A 20,387-nucleotide genomic window follows, 5' to 3' on the forward strand; every position below is an offset into this window, starting at 1 on the left:
GCGTACAAGCAACTTTAAATATTTCTACATCCCTTGAACCCGTAATTTCACTTTCGGAAGTGCAACTTTAGGAGGTAACCAAAAATGAAGACAAGGATCTATGCTAAGATGCTAATTAGGGTGTTAATTATAGTAGAATCATCTGTGTTTTATTACCATTAAAAAATAAAACGAAACAAGCCCCCCACCCCGGCCATTAAAAAATCTTTAACATTACTTTAGAGCCATGGAAGTATGACCATAACATAATTTGCCCACCCAGAATCATCATATGGGGTCACAGCTGGAAGGGCCTTCAGGGACCAAGGCGAGGTGGGGACTTGCCTTAGGTCACACAGCTCCTTGGGAGCTGACCAGGACAAAAACTAGGCCTCTAGGACAGCTTGACGCTCCTTGGGAGGGGACGGCAATGGGTTCCAATCATCCTTTGGGGATGATGGCGACGTTCTGGAGTTAGGTAGTGGCAATGGCTGGGCTACTCTGTAAATATACTAGAGACAAGTGAAGTTTATACATTAAGGGGAGGAATGCTGCAGTGTGGAATTATATCTCAATTTTATAAAAAAATGTCTTGGCCTTTTTCTTGGCTCCAAGGGTGGAGGCCCAGCGTGGAGAATGTCAAGGACTGGTTTGGTCATTTATGCTGGATGTCGCCACCTCCCCCAAAGTTCCTTGGCTCTACCCCCTTTTTTCCCACCACCACTATATTTTACAATTACCAGAAATCTGTCCAAGCCCTGCCCTGGGTCGCTGTCCTAGGCAGGTCATGCCAACTTCGTCCAGGTTTCCTTCAACAGCCTCCACTGTGCTTTCCTTGCCTCTCCCAATCTGGCCTCCTCCTGCCCCTCCGTCCCATGGCAGCCAGAGGGATCTCTAAAAATACACAGCTTAGCATGCCATCGCATTGCTTCAACTCAAGAAGTTCAAATATTGACGTTCCAACTCCTCAGCAGAGTTTACAAGGAACACCCCTCCCTGTCGGCCTCCTCTTTCTCCACCCTCTTCCCCTCCTTTGCCCTTCCCAGGCCAGTCTTCTGAAGCTACCTGGACGCTACTCACCCTTTATAACAGCCCAAGTGCCCCCTCCTCAAGGCAAGTCAACCCTAACAAATATTGTACAACAAAGCGTTGGAAAACACCTCCACCCACAACACGTTGCTTCCTCTGCTGCACACCTGAAACTAACACAACATTGCAAATCAACTGTACCCCAATTAAAAAAAAAAAAAAAGGGACTACCATTAAAAAAAAAAATTGTTGCCTCCCGCACTCAGCAAGAACATACTGTATCCGCTATGCACCAGGCGATGTTATGGGAAACAGCGGTGAACAAACAGACCACAGTTGTCGCCCTCAGGGGGCTTACACCAGGACCCTCCCTCCATCATATAAATCATCACACGGCTAAAGTGCTGGTTTCCTCATCTGGTCACCACTAAACAAACAGACCTCTGAAAATGTATTAATTGAGCTGCCATCAGCTCAAGCAAACATATAGTGGCTCCTAGAAAACACACAGACGCTCAGCAAATGCTGGCTAGTGGGTAAGCGCCTCAGGATGTGAAGCAAGAAATCAGCCCAATGGTCCTCGGAGCCACCACGGTCCCCAGCCTCCCCTGCTTCACTCACGTGCCACCGACAGGATCCAGACGTTTGCTTCACTCTGCTGCCTCATCTCCCAGAACGTGCACGTTTCAAAGAACGGGCATTTCTTTAAAAAAAATCAGTATCCCTTAAGTCTACAAAGTAGTAGTACTCAACGCAGCTGTAATATCAAGCTTAGTCCATGGCAAGCGGGCCATGCCCTGGGACACCATGCTTTAGAGGGTCCTAATCTGGCTCTCATCTAAGCCACTATCATCCCACAGGGTCAGGAAGCAATGCAAAGGTTTGAGGGTCAAAGGGGAGGTATGCAATCACACTTGGGGTACCAGGAGCCTAGCTGCCTCAAGGAATAGGTATTTACCCAAGAGAAATGAAAACTATGTCAATGCAGAAATGGCACATGGATATTCATAACAACTTAAATGGTCCAAAACTGGAAACCATCTAAATGTCCTCCAATGGGTGAACAAATTGTGGCTTACCCATAAAATGGAATATTACTTGGCAGTAAAAAAAAAAAAAAAAAAAAGACGATTAATATACACACTACAACATCGATAAATCTCAAATAATGATACAGAATGGAAAAACCAAACCAAAAAAATAGAGTACATACTATATCATTCCATTTATATAAAAGTACTAGGACTTCCCTGGTGGTGCAGTGGTTAAGAATCTGCCTGCCGATGCAGGGGACACGGGTTCGAGCCCTGGTCCGGGAAGATCACACATGCCGCGGAGCAACTAAGCCCGTGCACCACAACTATTGGGCCAGAGCTCTAGAGCCCGCGAGCCACAACTACTGAACCCGCATGCCACAACTACTGAAGTCCACACGCCTAGAGCCCGTGCTCCGCAACAAGAGAAGCCACCGCAATGAGAAGCCTGCGCACCGCAACGAAGAGAAGCCCCCCACTCAACACAACTTAGAGAAAGCCCGCAAGCAGCCACAAAGACCCAACGCAGCCAAAAATAAATAAATACATAAATTTATATATACATAAAAAAAGAGTTCTAAAGCACGCGCACACTCTTACAGTGATAGAAAGCAGATCATTGTTGAGGAGGTGACACAAGGAACTTTCGGGGGTAACAGATGTGCTCTATCTTGACTGTGGTGATGGTTTCACTGATGTATATATGTCAAAACTCATCATTCGAAATGTACACTTTAAGAATTTGCCATTTGTTGTACATCATTTACATCTAAATAAAGCCGTTTAAAAAAAAAAGCCTACACTACACTGAGGTACCATTTCTTACCTATCAGGTTCATAAAAACCCCCAAATTTGACAGCATACTTGATTAGAAAGATTGTAGGAAAATGGGGACCCCTTAATTTCATTGCTAGTGGAAATGCAAAATGGTCAGAGAAATCTGACAACATCCATTAAAATTACAAAGGCAGGGCTTCCCTGGTGGCGCAGTGGTTGAGAGTCCGCCTGCCGATGCAGGGGACACGGGTTCATGTCCCGGTCAGGGAGGATCCCACATGCGGCGGAGCGGCTGGACCCGTGAGCCATGGCCGCTGAGCCTGCGCGTCCGGAGCCTGTGCTCCGCAACGGGAGAGGCCACAGCAGTGACCCGGGGATCCAACAATTTGCTTCTGAGAATTCATCCTGCAGATACACCTGCACAATTATATGTGCAAGGGAATGATGTTGGAGCAAGATTACACCCTACAGCACTGTTGGTAATGATCCCCTTCCCCATAAAAGTAAATAAGGCAAGCGTCCACTTCTAGGCCTGGTTAATAAACTATGATACCTCCCCCATGTGGAATTCAAGGTAGCTTAAAACCGAGAAGGCTCTCTATGTACTGACGGGAAAAATCTCCCAGGATATACTGTTAAGTGAAAAAGAAGCAAGATGCTAAACATGTGGATTACTACTTTGTATTTGAAAAGGGGAGAAATAAAAATCTATGCTGGAATTTGCCTGTATTTGCATAAAGAAGGACCAGAAATGTATCCAAGCAATTCATACAAGCAGCTTCCTAAGTGGGGGCTGAGGAGGGAGTCGGACGGGGAGAGCATAAGGGAAACTGCTCATGTAGAGCCTTTTATATTGTTTTTATCTTTGACGCATGTGAATGTATTACCTGTTCACAAACAAACAAAAAAACCACACACACACAAAAACAAATACAAAAAACTTTGTTGTAAGTTTTTAAATATAAATTTAGAATCCCTGGCCTTGAGACATGCTTCCTAGAAGTACGTGAGGATCCAGTGGGCTAGACAGCTGTGTAAGCGCCGTTACTAACACCGGTCCTCAAAGTCGGAAGCCCACCTGCCTCAGGATCACCCAGCGGTCCCCTTAAAATGCAGATTCCCAGGCCCTACCCCAACCGGACCCAATCAGCATCCCTGGAGGTGGTGCCCCAGGACCTGTAAATTTTTTACGTTCCCCAGGAGATGGTACAGGTGCTAGAAGAGGAGGCCCACTACTGTGAGATGGACGTGTACCCGGTAAATATTAATTCAGCACACACCCTGAGCCAGGAGCTGCGCACAGAAATACCGTCCCTGTTTCCTTGGGGCATATATTCTACAAGAGACACACAAAGACAAACAAGGAGAGTGTTACACAGTGGTGTGTGGAAGGCAGAGAATTAAAATAGGGTGACCTAGAGGGGCTTGGCTGGCTGGTAGCCCACAGAAGGCCTCTGGAGGGGGTGACATTCCAACTGAGATGGGATGACGACAGGGGGCCCACCCTTCGAAGGTGAGGTGGCAGGTGGCGGGCCTGGGTCAGGAGTTTGGTGCAAAAATACAGAACGAGAAGAAGGTGGTTTGGTTGAAGGCAGGGGAGTGGACGGAAACGGGACAGGTTTGGCAGGCGGAGGCCGCCGGGCTCGGTCCTCACTGGGGTCTCAAGTGGAGGGTCAGGAAGGAGGGGCCCAGACCGTTTGCTCGGTGCCTGGGCCCCGGGAGCCTTTGACTGAGGTGGGAAAGACCACGTTAAGAGGAGAATGGAAACATATAAGCTGTCGGTTGAGAATGATATTAACTTCGGACATAAAGCCAATGCCAAAAAAGAACCATTTAAAGCTGCCCCTTAAGCCTCTGAAAATAAGTCTAAGTGGCTGCCATCTATGTAAGGCGTGAAGAGTGCTGTGTGGACAGGACTGGGCTGAGGTCTGGAGAACAGTGGAGCCGTGGCTCCCAGGAGCTGATCCAGGTCTAAAATGGAAGGGGGGACTTCCCTGGCGGTCCAGTGGTAGAGAATCCGCCTTCCAATTCAGGGGACGTGGGTTTGATCCCTGGTCAGGGAGCTAAGATCCCACATGCCGCAAGGCAACTAAGCCTGCGCACCACAACTACTGAGCTCGTGCGCCTCAACTAGAGAAGAGAAAACCCACACACCACAGCTAGAGAGAAGCCCGTGGGCCGCCACAAGACCTGACACAGCCAAAAAATTAAGAAAATAAATAAATGAAAAGGAGGGGCCTGATACTAAATTTAACCTCCAAAGAATCACTCTGTGAGTTTCACAATGTTGCCTGAGGCTGGCGCTGGCCCGTGGCCTCCTGCACAGAAATCAACACCCGCTCCTTCCCTGCAGGTGGGACTTCCGCTTTGGTGAGAACTGCCGGAGCTGGTCGGGGGCTGTCAAAGCAGAGACTATCCCAGCAGGCTTTGAAGGAGGGGATGAAGGGCAGGGCGGGCGGGAAAGAAGTTAACCCCGCCATCTGCCAGGAAGGGAGAGAAGCAGGGGGACCAGTGAAGGCCTGACACACGTCAGCTATGATCCTGCACAGTGACTTAACTCTGAGAACATCAATGTTCTCATCTAGAACGTGGGGATATTCACCCAGTTCCTGGGACTGTGGTGAAGATCTCATGAGGAAATAGAGAAATGGAAGGCGCCTAATACAGTGCCTGGTATACAACGGGTAATCAAAGAATGGCCCCTAGCAAAACAGGGACGTGACAACCGGCAGGTGGTGTGGACTCAAGACAGGGAACAATATAACAGAGACTCTAGAGAACATCAAGGGGCAACCCTCAGTGGAGTCATAACTGTCACAGACCTTTATGATCCAGCAGTAAGAGCAGCAAAGCGCATCAAGGTTAGAAACATGGACCCAGCAGATACGAAAATCATCGATACTGTGGGTCCAACAGACATATATCAACTCTATACAATGAAAACAAGAGACCACACCCATCTCAGGCACCCATGCAACACTTAGAAAAAGCAGCAAAGAAAACTTCAAATTCCCAAAGGTAGAAATAGCACTTATTTTATTCTCTAACGACAAAGCAATAGAATTAGAAGTGAAAAATGAAAACAGAAACAACAAAAAAACTCAACAGTCCAGAAATTTTAAAAAGCATTTAAAAACTTGCAGAACATCTAGAAAAAAATGATAATGAAAATTCCAAAAGTTACATAATATGCCGAGAAAAATCCATCGCCTTAAACATTACAGAATGAAACAAAAAGGAACATAAATGAACGCAGCATGTAACTCAGTTATGTTTCACAGAAAAGAGCAGGAAAATAAACCCAAGCAAAGCAAGAGGAAGGAAACTAAGATAAATGCAGAAATGTGAAAATTAGAAATCAGAAAAGGGTAACATTGATTTTTAAATATTGAGAAAAAAGGCTGCTTCTCTTAAAGAGTGATATAGGTAAAACTGCTGGGTAGCCTAATCAAAGAAAACACACACACACAAAATGAGAAATTAGCAGAGACAATTATAAAACTCACAACAATATCGAACTCAATGCAAATAACTTGGAAAAGTTGATGGTAACAGATTATTTTCTAGGAAAATGAAATTTACCAAAATCTCTTCTCCCAAAGAGAAAACCGAGAGAATACTGGAAATTCAGCAGCAAGCCCCAATATGTCACAATGACATATTTTAAACTTTCCAGAAACGGATCATCCCAGTACCATTTAAAGCAGCTGTTCTCAGCTCGGTGCTTTGTGACCACCTAGAGGGGTGGGATAGGGAGGGTGGGAGGGAGACGCAAGAGGGAGGGGATATGGGGATTTATGTATACATATGGCTGATTCACTTTGTTATACAGCAGAAACTAACACACCACTGTAAAGCAATTATACTCCAATTAAGATGTTAAAAAGAAAAAACTAAAATAAAATAAAGCAGCTGTTCTCAATCACCGTGCCAGGACAAGTAGCGGTATGAGCATCGCCTGAGAACTTGCAGAAATGTAGATTCTCAAGCCTCACGTCAGACCTACTGCATCAGAAATTCTGGAGGGGGCCCAGGACCCTGTTTTACCAAATCTTCCAGATGACTTGACTCACACACTTTGAGAGCCCCTGTTTGACCATGCCATGACAAGGGCGGTCTGCCGCAGCCCCAGTATCACTGGGAGTCTGGGAAAATGCAGAATCCCAGGCTCAGCCCAGACACACTGAGTCAGACTCTGCATTTTGTCAAGACCCCCAGGGGGCTCATGTGCGTGTTTGAGAGGCACTGTCTGGAGCTCTAGCCCAGTGCTGTGCAACAGAAATAGAATTGAACCAGACATATAATATAAAAATTTCTAGTAGCCTCATTTTAAAAAGTAAAACAACTAAATTAATTTTAATCATATATTTTATGTAAGTAACCCAATATCCCAAATATCATTATTTTAACAGGTAACCAACATAAAAATATATTGAGATATTCTACATCCTTTTTTTTGTACGTACAGGTTCTTCAACATCTGATGGGTATTTTAAACTTCACACATCTCGATTCAGACTAGCCACAACTCAAGTGCTTAGAGGTCCCATGTGGTCAGTTGATGTCATTTTGAACAGTGTAGAGAGAATGGAGAAAGAAGGAAAGCTTCTGGAATTCTTCTTACAAAGCCACCACTTTTCCTACGTAATACGGCTTTTTAATTGTGTGCTGTCACACAACAGACCAATTTTAATACTGTGGTTAAGAATGAGGACTCTGGCAGAAGCTAACACACCATTGTAAAGCAATGATACCCAGTAAAGATGTTAAAAAAAAAAAATCAAAGGGTTACATTTCAGGAGACAAAGCTTGAGCTAGAATAAAGGAATGAGATTCACAAAGAAAAAAAAAAGCATGAGGACTCTGCAGCCAGACTCCCTGGCCTCTAACTTTAGCTTCACCAGTTATTGAAATCTCTGGGCTGTCACAGAGTAGGCTTTCAATAAATGTTAACTATCACTGTGTTATGATAACATTATGATGTTAGTACTATTGTCATTCATGATTACTGATGCAAAATCTCGCAACATTAGCAAACAGAGTTCAACATCCCAAGTAGGGTTTCTCCTTGGAATGCAAGGATGATTCAATAATTATGTTATCTATTAATAAATATACCACATTAAGGTCAAGGGAAAAGAAAGAAACAACATAGGACCAATTCATTATATGCCACAAAAGGAATTTGAAAAAAAATTACAATACTTATTCCAGATAAACTCTTAGTAAAACAGAAACAGATACTTCCTTAGCATGATAATAGCATAGTTAAAAACAAGAGCTCAATGATATTTAATGGCGAGCCACTAAAATGATCCAAATTAAAGGCAGGAACGAGAATACGATGTCCACTACCATCACTGACAAATTAAACATTTTTCTGGGCTACTACCCTCTGCAATTAAGCAAGAAAACAAAATGAGAGAAAAGCAGGGAAAACTGTCGCTTACAGACAATATGATTACATGCCTAAAAACCTTAGAACATAAGCTGAAAAATCATTAGAAACAACAAGGAAATTCCATAAGTTGTCACGTCATTAAGTCAATGTGAAAAATCCCTATTTACAAACAATAAGCATTTAAAGAAAACATCTCATTTACAATAGCAACAAAATAAAACCGTAACACTTGGGAAAAAAATAAGATATTTTGCAGGACCTTCTGAATAGACCATTAAAGCTTTACCAGAGGAACAAAGAAAAAGAACTAAGTCAATTGAAAGATGAACTGTGCTCATGGAAACACTCAAAGTTTTAAGAATGTTAATCTCCACTAATTTCAGTGCAATCTGAAATGAATCATGAATAGGATCTTTGCAGATCTGTTTGTGCTAAGTAGATATCTCAAAATAAAATTTGTAAATATTGGGTTGGATCGTGAATGTGCGTGTGTATGTATGTGTGTGTGTGTGTGTGTGTGTGTTTCATTTTGTCTTTTTTCACCAGGGAAGGAACCACACAAAATCCTAATAATGGCCACCTGTGGGGAGAGCGACTGGGGTGAAAGTGGAACTTTCAATTTTCTTTTTGTACCTTTTTATACCATTGGATTTTTTTTAATGTGTAAATATATTACTTTTTTAAAGTGTCAACAATAATTATCTGAGCAATGAATAAAACACAAGTAAGACACCTTTCAAGGTCTGTATTAAAAAATACTATTAAGCTTCCTGCTGGCGCTGGTGGGAGCCACTGAGAAGAAGGGTAGGCACAGATGGACACATGGGTGAATTAGTGGATCTGGTTCCAGGGTCTATTCCCCCTCCACTGCCCCCAGCCCACCCAGCTCTTTCTAGGAACTTCTCTCTGGGCATGTTTCCTCATCTGGAACATGAAGGAGTTCGATCAGATCTCTAAGGACCCGTTCAGCTCGAATATTCCAGGATTCTTTCTTCCGTTCATTCATTCAGCTGGTCTTCTGGAGCTTACAGTCTAGCTGGGAAGACAGGCAGTCATCAAACGATCCCACAAGAAAATGTACAAGGCCACCATGGAGGGTGTTATGAAGAAGCGGGCGCACTCAGTTGTCCTAGGAGAGGGTCAATCAGCAAGTCTGCAGGCAGGGGGTGTGGGTGAGAGGAGAGTCTGGGGGAGCTGAACAGGATTAGCAGGCGATAACAGGGGCGAGTGGGGCATAGGGAAAGTTAGTCATTCCAGAGAGCAGGAGGTCAGCGCACACACGGTGCGACTACCAAGCAGCCCTGAGGACTCACAGCACAACAGCATAAACAGGCATTCGACTGACATTTCTCCAGTGAATCTAAACTGCGTCAATGCTGGTAATCTCATCCTGATGTTCTTGCAGTGACAGAGAAGAGAAGCTTGGGTCATTTTTTTTTAATTATATTTTTGCTTCTCTTTAGAATGCCCTTAGAAGAACCGACTTCCTAAGACTTGCATCACTAAGCAGACAGCCACACTCGGATATGGAATCTTTGATCAGCCAACCCTCAGTCAACTTCACGGAGCCACGTGGCTAAAGAAAAGCCACCAGCTATTCCGCAAGCCAGGTAATGCACTTAGGGGCAGCTGACGGTCACCAAAGTACCAGAGAAACTCATGAGGTGCCTCTGACAGCCGAAGCGCCAGTGAAATGTAATATTTTAACCAGCACTGCAAAACAGGCTAAGATACTGGGAAGGACTCAAACGTAGAAGAGGAAAAAAAAAGGGAGGGAGGGCTCTTTTAAAGGTAAAATCATTTGGTTTCTCAAAAGTTCATTAATTACAGTGCAAATACAGAGTAAATTACCAAAGACAGCATGGGGGGATAAATCAAAAACAAAAGGAAGGCTCCAGTAAGCAAAGGTTGCCTTCCAGCTACGTGGAAAAACACTCTAGTGCACCGAGTAAATAAATAATAAAAGGATGTGGAAACAATACACCTTGAAAACTCCTGATCCTTCTCTGTTCTCCCGGCCAGTAGCAGTGCTGACGGGTTTACGCTGCAGGGGTTACATACCCAGCTAGGGTTTATTTATCCAATAACACCGGCGTCGTTTTAACTGAAGCTGATCTCTGTATTTTATTATTAGTGTATCCCATTATTTTACCCCAAGCTCCAGCATTAACCCCCAAACAAAAGTTATCTGACCCCGAGACTAGATAAATGCTAGAAATAAGAATTTCAGGGTGTCCAGACCACACCGCTTTTCTTCTCCCCCTGAGAGGAAGGCTCTTGGGAATATACACCCACAAGGAAAAAATAAAACAATGCAAGTGATTTTCATTCTTCCATACCTCACCCTGTTTAAAAAAAAACCAAAAAACTCTTTAATTCATTCGGGTGTTATCTGTTTCACAATTACAGCCTTAATTTGGCTTACTCACGCATTTTCTTAAACACGAGTAACTTGTGCAACCGATAGCTACGGGACAAAACACAAACGCTTAGTGAAAAAAACAAAGAAACAAACAAAAAAGGAAAGTGGAAGTGATAATAATCCAAGATCACAGAATTTTATTAGAGGTAGAGGGGGCTTTGGTGAATAAGAAAGAGGTTAAGGACTTGCACCAGGGAAGAAAACTGGTAGCAAAGAAAGGTCTAGAAAAATAAAAATGCTGACTAGCTGTCATTTCTGCAGCAGGCCTGAGAACAATTCACACTTTTCTTTTTTCTTTAACAATTCACTCCCCTGAAGCCAACACTGCTGCACCTCACCGCATAGCCTCGTCCTGTGGTTTGTCAGGGCTGCCGAGGAAAGGCATCTCCAGCCCAGGACAGTGGGCTGGCCTCCACGGTATCTGTTAGACCCACCTCCCCAGGGGGCAGAGCAGCCTAAGAAAGGAGCTGATACTTAGGGATCAAGCCACTTTTTCTTGGATGTTAGTTTTTCATAGAACACTTCCTGGGATTTGCTCATTCTTGATTCAACATGATTTCACTCCCCTTCATTGTTCCCTGAAAGCACAGAGATGATCACTACTGTCCCATTTCATAGATGAGAAAGGTGAAGGTTAGTTTTCTTTCTCGAGGACTGTGAGCTACAAACTGCTTGGTGTTTAGGATTTGCCTTTTGTGGTTAGTGCAACATTCCACATAGAGCAAAACGTTACTAACAAAGGATTCTTTTTATTCTTAGGCGATGGGTGGCTGAACAGCAACTGGAACACAGAAAACTTAATTTCTAGCCCATGGCACCAAGCTACAGATTAGAAACCTCAAAGTATGATCACTAGAACTCCTCATTATACAATTTCCATAAAAATGCATCGGAGAAGGCAGTAGCATGCACATCACCATTCCACTGAGAAGGTAAAAAGCACATGTCCACAGGCCCTGAAAATAGGAAACCCTCTATTTAGGGTCAGGCAGTCAAACCCTGGTCTCCCCTCATGCAGATGGGTAGGTGTATGCCTTGGACCCTGAAGACTCTTTCCTCACCTATCTCACCTGTATTTTTCTTAAAACCAAGTGAAAACACTTGTTAAACAAGTTTCATCTTCACCAAGACAAGGAAGTATTATTATTTAAAATCTACCTAAAAGGTAAATTATGGCAAATCCATATGGTATAACATTACAGTAGACTAGGTAACGGTGAGATCCAAAGAACAAGATATGAAGGGAAAAGCAAGTTACAAAATATGTGTAATATGGGGACTTCCCTGGTGGCACAGTGTCTGAGAATCCGCCTGCCAATGCAGGGGACGTGGGTTCTAACCCTGGTCCGGGAAGATCCCACATGCCGCGGAGCAACTAAGCCCGTGAGCCACAACTACTGAGCCTGCGCGCCTAGAGCCCGTGTTCCGCTGCAATGACAAGCCCGCGCACCACGATTAAGAGTAGCCCCTGCTCATCGCAACTAGAGAAAGCCCGTGGGCAGCAACAAAGCCCCAACGTGGCCAAAAGTAAATAAATAAATTTATTTTTTAAAAAATGTGTAACATGAAGTCACCTTTATTAACATATGTATGCATAAATAATACTTCTGTATAGAAAAAGCTGGACGTACATACTGCAAATAAAACAAATATAGCATATCCAGTTATCTCCGGATGGCATATTTACAAGTGATTTGTATTGTATGATTTGTATTTTCTTTTTTATGCTTTTCTATGATCTATAAATATTTTCCAATGTTTATGTACCAGATTTGTAATAATTTTTTTAAATAAATGATTTGAAGACTAAAATATCCTCATACACTTTTGGTGGGAGTACACATAGGAACAACTTCATGGAGGGGTAATATGGACATATCTGTAGATGTTTACATGCAAATACTCCTTGATACTCCTACATGGGCACAAAGAAGTACAAAAAAGGACAGTCATTACAGCATCGTTTGTAATAGCAAAAGACTAGAAAACTTAAATGTCCACCAATAAGAAAATTCAAATAAATTAGGTTACATTTATTCAAGGTAATGCAGCCAGTTTAAAAAAAATGCAGGGGCTTCCCTGGTGGCGCAGTGGTTAAGAATCTGTCTGCCAATGCAGGGGACACGGGTTCAAGCCCTGGTCCGGGAAGATCCCATATGCTGCAGAGCAACTAAGTCCGTGCGCTACAACTACCGAGCCTGTGCTCTACAGCCCGCGAGCCACAACTACTGAAGCCCGCGTGCCTAGAGCCCATGCTCTGCAACAAGAGAAGCCACCGCAATGAGAAGCCCACGCACCGCAACAAAGAGTCCCCGCTCGTCGCAACTAGAGAAAGCCCACACACAGCAACGAAGACCCAACACAGCCAAATAAATTTAATGTTTTTTTAAAAAGATTAAAAAATTAAAAATAAAATAAAATAAAAATTTTAAATGCAATTATGGACTGACATGAAACTATCTCTAAGAAATGTGATTAAGGGGGAAAAGCAAGGTGCAGAATATATGCTATCATTTGTATAAAATTATTTTTAAGAATATGTTCATATTTATTTGTACATGTACAGGCTGTCTCTGGAAGGCTCTCCTAAAAATTATAATAACATTGCCTTAAAAGAGGAAAAATGAGGGGACAGGAAACTGAAAAATAGGTGAGAAGAAAACAATTTTCACTGGATAGCTTGCTTTCCTTTGTACTTGAATTTTTTTACTACGTGCATATGTTCCTACAAAAACAAAAACAAAAGAAAAACTTAAAAGGCCTTGGGGGGAAAACTGCACCAACTGTTTTTCTAAGTGTTTTAGTACCTTATGCCGTAGCCCTCTTCATTTTGAAGGCAGCCCCCTAAAAAAAACCCTGCCTCAGCAAACAAAACTACGCAAGGGACCCCACGCGCAGCTATGGACCTGGCACCCTCACGGAGACCTGCCCTGTCTCTTCCTGTGACTTCCAGGACCGGGTTTAGGCAAGTATGGCCTCAGCCAAAGCAAGAGCACTGTGTCCCCTGACAACAATGTCAAATTCTCACTTGTATGTAGTAAATAAGAAATATTTTACCTTTCAGCAAAGATATCGACTTTCCCCAACTCATCAGAGAGGCCAACAAGGGAATCCAAGGTCCCCACCTAGAAAGATGGGAGAGAAGTTAGATGCTCAGGCTTTGTAGCTGGTGGGGGTCACAGGGTTTCAACTACAGCGCAGGGAATTCTATCTTGACTCAGTTGTCCTTGGTCAATGGTGAAACTGGAAACTGAGAAGAGCTCTCGAGGGAAACCAGTGGATTTTGCACGATGATTATTATTACCATCATTATTTTTTTGGCCAACAGGATAAACTGTCATTTCTGCCACAGAAAGGAGTGTCGTGGTCTACCCTCAGCTTATTTTCGTCTAAGAATGGCAGTCTGCTCTTCAGGGGATAATCACCACAGCCAAGGAAGCAATGAGACAGAAAGCACGTCAAGGAAGTTATTTCTGAAAGCCTTTCTTCTCCAAGGCAGTCCAGCCGATCCCTATCTCTGGTCCTCTGTGCCATTATTAACAATGATCTTTCTGGGGCAAGGGCAGCTTTTCCTCCCGCTCCCCTTCATGAAAGTCCTTTTCCTTACAGATTACTTAGGACGAGCTGTTTCTTGTGGAAATTATTACTGTGTCCAAAATTGTATTTAAAGGTCTACTCACAGAACCAGAAGGAAAAAGTTTGTTATCACATCATCAACCACCCGTCAGATGCTGAAAAGTAATCAGGGAACTATGAAGTCTGGATATTCCCAGTAAGTGTTGTTTCTTTTCAGACAACTTAATTTTAAGCAACTTTTGGCAGAAGTCATGTCTTTTTTTCATCTTTGTACCCTCGGGCCTGGCACAGCGCTTCCCACGTAGTAAGCAATGAGTGGATGCTTAATTTACTAACCTTCACAGTATCTGACCCTGGACAAACAATGGCAGGCTTGAAAAATCAGCAAGATGTGGGTTCAGAACCCAGTGTTGCCACTTACCAGCTCCACAACCCCCCGTCTCCTTTCTCAGCCCATCCTGATCTATAAAGTGGGAGTTGGGAAGATTCAGGAAGATGCGCTTAAAGAGCCTGGCCCCCAGCATACCGCTCCATAAACACTAACAAATGTAGGAGCATCATTAACAACTATGCAGAAAAGCCCAGCGGGGCAAACTGAGGTTTGAAAAAGGATTACCCGGCAGTTTACTAGGAGAGCCACCTCTGGGCGTTTAGCACCATCCCTCCAGAATCCGTGACATAGTTGTAGGGCAGAAAGACTGCCTTAGGCGTCTTCCCCTAGGAGGAAGCATGGCAAAAAGTCCACTCTTTTTGAAGTAAGAAGATTGCACATATCTTCCTCCTCTTCCATATTTGTTTCATTTTAAAATCTCTTTCTGGGACTTCCCTGGTGCTCCGGCGGCTAAGACTCCGCATTCCCAATGCAGTGGGCCTGGGTTCAATCCCTGGTCGGGGAACTAGATCCCACATGCCACAGCTAAGAGTCTGCATGTCACAACTATGAGTTCGCATGCTGCAACTAAAGAGCCCACGTGCTGCAACTAAGATCCGGCACAGCCACATAAATATTTTAAAAGTAAATAAATGAAATAAAATCTCTTTCTGCCATCTGCCCAGTTGTCACTAAGTCTACTTCCTTCTCTCTCCACCAGAACCAGAGGGATGCTGGATTGCCTGCCCTGCTCCCAGTTCAACAACACAATCAAGGATGAACCTCTTAGGCTTCCCTGGTGGCGCAGTGGTTAAGAATCCACCTGCCAATGCAGGGGACACTGCTCCTAGCCGTGGTCCAGGAAGATCCCACATGCCACGGAGCAACTAAGCCCATGTACCACAACTGCTGAGCCCGCGCTCTAGAGCCCGTGAGCCAGAACTACTGAAGCCCATGTGCCTAGAGCCTGTGCTCCGCAACAAGAGAAGCCACTGCAATGAGAAGCCCGAGCACTGCAATGAAGAGTAGCCCCCACTCGCCGCAACGAAAGAAAGCCCGCATGCAGCAACAAAGACCCAACGCAGCCAAAAATTAATTAATTTAAAAAAAAAAAGATGAACCTCTCCTGGGGTGGCGCAGTGGTTAAGCATCTGCCTGCCAGTGCAGGAGACACGGGTTCGATCCCTGGTCTGCAAAGATCCCACATGCCGCGGAGCAACTAAGCCCTCAAGCCACAACTACTGAGCCCACGCGCCGCAACTACTGAAGCCCACGCACCTACAGCCCGTGCTCTGCAACAAGAGAAGCCACCGCAATGAGAAGCCCGTGCACCGCAATGAAGAGTAGCCCCCGCTCGCTGCAGCCAAAAATTAAAAAAAAAAGGTTGAACCTCTCCAAGCCTGCACATTTAAAGTATATCGTTGGTCTTCTTAGATGTTGAAGATAAAACAGGAAGAATCTGAGAACTCAATGAGGACCCAAGTGTGTTTAAGACACTCTTTCCACTTTTTGAAGACACTGCTAGCCGCACCCTTGTCTCCCTCTCATTCTGTCCTGTAGCTCTAAGTCCATAAGCATCGCAGTTAATTTGGGGCTATTCGTGAAGTCCCATCCAGACCAGTCCCCCCGTACAGCTTCACAGCCAGGCTGATCCTCAGCATTGGCGCCATTGTCCTGTTGTTTTCTCCTTGGCTTTCCAGAAGACACCCACACCACCCCAGCCCATCACCTCCTTCCTCCTCCTGGGGTATTTTACCTTAAAATCAGGAATCGTGAATTTGGTGTTATAAGACAGGTGTGACTTGGAGGTTACTGTGTTCATCCTCTCCAGCGCCTGTAAATTTTCCTTATCTCCAGGGGCAGAAATTAACCAAAACTCGGACATGTTTCCAGTCTTCTTTCATCCAGTTACTGACCAGAACCACAGCAACATACACAAACAGAAACAGGAGAGAAGTGTCAAATACCTCTACCTGTTCACCACTCCCTTCCCTCAGAATTAATCCTCTCCACTCTTCCCATTTCCCGTTCCTTCCCCCCTTTGACCTTCCAGTTCAGATTCTACAGTTCCAAGGACAGCCATCTGCCCAAAGCTTATCTCCACTTGGAAAGCCCTCAGGTCTTTGTAAAGACTCCCAAAGACACTCCTTCCCAGGGTGGTTCTGACTGGTTTTGAGGAGAGGAGGGGGAGTGTGATTCCTGTCCCTCCTACTTCAGCAGAAAAACCCATTCCTGGCATCATAAAATGGGGGCCAGTAAGCTGGACTTGGGCACCTTCTGGACTATTTCTCTCCCTTCCACGCTGCATCTCCAGGGATGTAGGATTGGGGGGTTAAAGGGGTGGTGAGGCAGGAACCAGACAAGGAGGCACTTCCACAATGGGCAGGCTGGGCAAACCCAGATCTTAACTGACCAACCTTGAGATTGGAGCTAGCTTCACAACGACTTCAGAAGAACCCCTTTCTTTATAAAATAAGGAGGGGAGAGGGAAGGTAAGGGGGCTATTAGAGTCGTTTTTCCACAGGACTAGGTGTCTACTCGGCAGAGGTGGGTAACGCGCTGGGTCCGGCTGGGAGTTTCTGTCCAGCGTCTAAAGTCCATTAGCTCTGCTCATTCAAACGTGTACATACACCCACACCTTTCTCCCCTCGGCCTGTTTCTCCCTTCCATCGCCTCCCAAAATGTCTCCAGGTGGCTACGAAAAAACCAGGATAATAGCCAGAGACCCATCGTGCAAGCTCTTCTTGTTGGCCCCCATCTCACCCCCTCCAAGACAATCTTAGCCCCTCCCAACACTGCGCACGCCGAACGCAGCACCTTTCGCACTTGACCGCTGATGGCCTGGGGACAAACTGGCCCTGCGCAGAACCTGGGGAGATGCCACCTGCCCGGCCCCTGGGAGGGCGCAGCAGAGACGCCGGTTCCCCGGTTCCCACGGAGAAGGCTCGGCCCTGGACGGCGCCCCTGGGCCGAGGCGAAGCGGGGACCAAAGCGACGCGGGCGGCTCGAGCTGGGCCCCCGGTTGCGACGCGCGACCTCTCCCCACGCCGCCTCGGGCCCCCGACCCGCCGCGCGTCCTTACCGGGAGCCCGCGGGCCTCGCGGGCTGGGGGCGGACTGGCGCCGGGCCGGAGCGCACGGCCGGCTCCCGGGAGGCAGCGGCTTCTGCGCGACGCCCCGCCCAGAGCTTTTATCCGAGCCGGAGGCGGCCGCCCCGCTGGACATTTGCATACCGGGCCGCCCGCCTCCAGCCGCCGCCGGGCAGGGGGCGCCCGCCGGGCCCCTGCGGTCGCCGTGCCACGCGAGAGGCAGGCGGGTCCAGCCCTTCACGACTTGGCCAAGATCCCCGAACCCCGAGCGGCTGGGCTGGGTCCCGGCGGGATTCTGGGGAGCATCGGACGGGGTCCCCAACCCCACGACGGAGCAGAGCGGACGACCGAGAGAAGCGGGGGACGCGAAGCACTCGGCACCCGGACACCGCCGCCTCGAGTCTCTCCACCTCCACCCCATCCCCGGACAGTGACAGGGAACAGGGTCTCAAGGGGAACCACCGAGAGACAGAACTGACCTGTGGAAAGTGACGCAACAGGTTCACATAGGTTTTGGAACACACACCTGGGCAGAGGAATAATCTTCCTGTTGACGTGGGCGTGAGCTTGCCCTTGGTTGCCAAGGAAACTCTCCACTGCAGGATACGCCCACCTCACCTTACCTCCTTCCTAATCGCCTTGACTTACTATCTAGCACCACGGTGTGAGTTTATGATCCGTGCTGTTTGGAAGAGAGGGAAACCCCAGAAATTAACATGTGAGTGTTTTAAAAACAAACCTCTAAGAATTCATTTTCTCTGGAGTCAAGGAGGAAACTTCAGTGCATCCTTCTCCGTGGATGGTATTTTCAGTGATTTCTGGGAAAGATTAAAGTCTCAGAATTATTCTTTAGGGGGCAGGGGGTGTTGAAGAAGTTTTGGTTGCTACCCTGAGAATGGGGTCCCCCTTACTGTATGAAAGTAGCCCGATGGGCAGCCTATTATCAGGAATGCTTTTAGATCTTTGGAAAGAGGTGTAAGGTGCCCTGTGCTGGGATGGGAGGCCCCAGATGCAGGACAGAAAGGTGACTTTTAAGGTCACAGCAGGATCGCACTGCAGTCCTACTGTGGATTTGGGATTGGCAGATTGGAACTCCCTGCACCTGCATTCTGCCTCATCACGCTTGGGCCACTCAAGTGCATTAGTCAGTCCTTGCAATATCTTCCTGAGGGAGGACACCTGAAACCGAGGGATGAGGAAATCCTGTGTGTACAGGAAGGTTAAGTGGCAATTCCAAGGAAGGAGCGGCCCGGTCAGGCATTGACGTGGGGTCTCCAATTTTGGACTTTATCTGGGAATGCCATTCTTTCCAGCCAGGGAAAACAGAATCCTAGAGCCGGGAGCAGACCTCTTTTACGAACAAGTGTAGCGATGCTCACAGATGTTGCTTGAATTGTCAGGTGTCACGCAACTGATAAATGGCAGAGCTATGAGTGGAACTCAGGCCTCTGATCCAAATCCTGTGTCCTTCCCACCGCTCCCAGCAAGCCTGCAGGCCTGGGTCCTAACTCTAAGAACCGGTGCTTTCCATTTCAGTCCACGTTTTTCTAGCCTTCCTTGTTCAGAGACCTGGCTTCCCAGAGACTGGGCAACACATTTAGGAGTGTCCCCAACTTTGCTTATGAAACCTCTTCTTTCTATAAATATGGTTTCCTCCAACAAGCTTTTTTCATGAAATAAGAGTCCAACACAAAATAACTCCTGGCCATCTGATTAAGAAAAGAATAAGAACTGTAGTGTTCCTTGTCTTACTTAAAAATCTACAATCTTTCTGGTCTTTTCACATCTTAAGTTTCTTCTTAAGTATTGGAATTTACAGTAGTTGATATCTACTGCTTTAGGGGTAGATATCAGCTATTCTACCCTTAAGTCTGCTTGATTTTTTTCAAATAACTTCTTTTTTTCCCACTCATAAGTAATTCTACACATCTTATAAAAATTTGCAGAACATAGAAAAGTATAAAGAAGAAAGTAAAAATCACCTGTACTTCCACGATCTGAAAATAACTTAACATTCAAATTCCCTTTGTTATTTTTTAATGTATATTCATATGTACAAATATGGACTTCTGGCATGACTGTACATGCTATACATAAAGTTTGGCATCCTGCTATGGATTGTTTTTTGGTTTTTTTTGGCTGCATTGAGTCTGTTGCTGCACGCGGGCTTTTGCTAGTTGCGGCGAGCGGGGGCTACTCTTCATTGCGCGGGCTTCTCATTAAGGTGGATTCTCTCGTTATGGGGCACGGGCTCTAGGCACACGGGCTTCAGTGGTTGTGGCATGCGGGCTCAGTAGTTGTGGTGCACGGGCTTAGCTGCTCTGTGGCCTGTGGGATCTTCCTGGACCAGGGCTCGAACCCGTGTCTCCTGCATTGGCAGGCGGATTCTTAACCACTGCACCACCGGGGAAGCCCCTGGATTGCTTTTTAAAGATCAAAAAAATTATCATTCTATATTATCAATAAAGGATAACCCAATGTCATCAGCAATTTACCACAGCTCAGAACTTGAGTCAGAAACATTTGATTTCAAAGGCAAATAAAGAGATCTTGTTGGACAACTTACACCTTGAAGAAAAAAAAAGAGAGAGGGAGAGAAAAAAACAACACTATCTTGCCCCAGGGCTTTTTGACTTGCAGTTTTCAAAGAGAGTATATGTACTTACCAGTTTTGAACTGATGTGTTATTCTCTTTATTTCCCTATAAAGT

The 20,387-nt window shown here is 45.6% G+C and overlaps 1 protein-coding gene across 4 annotated transcripts in view; it reads right to left on the bottom strand.

The window, feature by feature from the left end:
* ATP6V1C2 (ATPase H+ transporting V1 subunit C2) overlaps window positions 1-17,754 on the bottom strand; it is a 54,275-nt gene extending 36,521 nt beyond the window's left edge. For 2 of the 4 annotated variants that reach the window (XR_003794902.1, XM_029231960.1), the window contains exons 1-3: window positions 17,672-17,740; window positions 16,346-16,500; window positions 13,701-13,768 (exon numbers count right to left, since the gene is read on the bottom strand). Coding sequence is in view for 2 of the 4 variants with exons in the window: in XM_029231960.1 (XP_029087793.1) it covers window positions 13,701-13,768; window positions 16,346-16,474 (197 nt within the window). In the remaining 2 variants the exon portion in view is untranslated. Of the gene's footprint in view, window positions 1-13,700; window positions 13,769-16,345; window positions 16,501-17,671 lie in introns of those variants that run through there. The other 2 variants (XM_029231959.1, XR_003794904.1) reach the window with 2 other exon arrangements.
* Between the last annotated feature and the right edge of the window lie 2,633 nt (window positions 17,755-20,387).

This window comes from Monodon monoceros, unplaced genomic scaffold, assembly GCF_005190385.1.
Source record: "Monodon monoceros isolate NGI ecotype Baffin Bay Population unplaced genomic scaffold, NGI_Narwhal_1 Super_Scaffold_19, whole genome shotgun sequence".
Lineage (NCBI taxonomy): Eukaryota > Metazoa > Chordata > Mammalia > Artiodactyla > Monodontidae > Monodon > Monodon monoceros.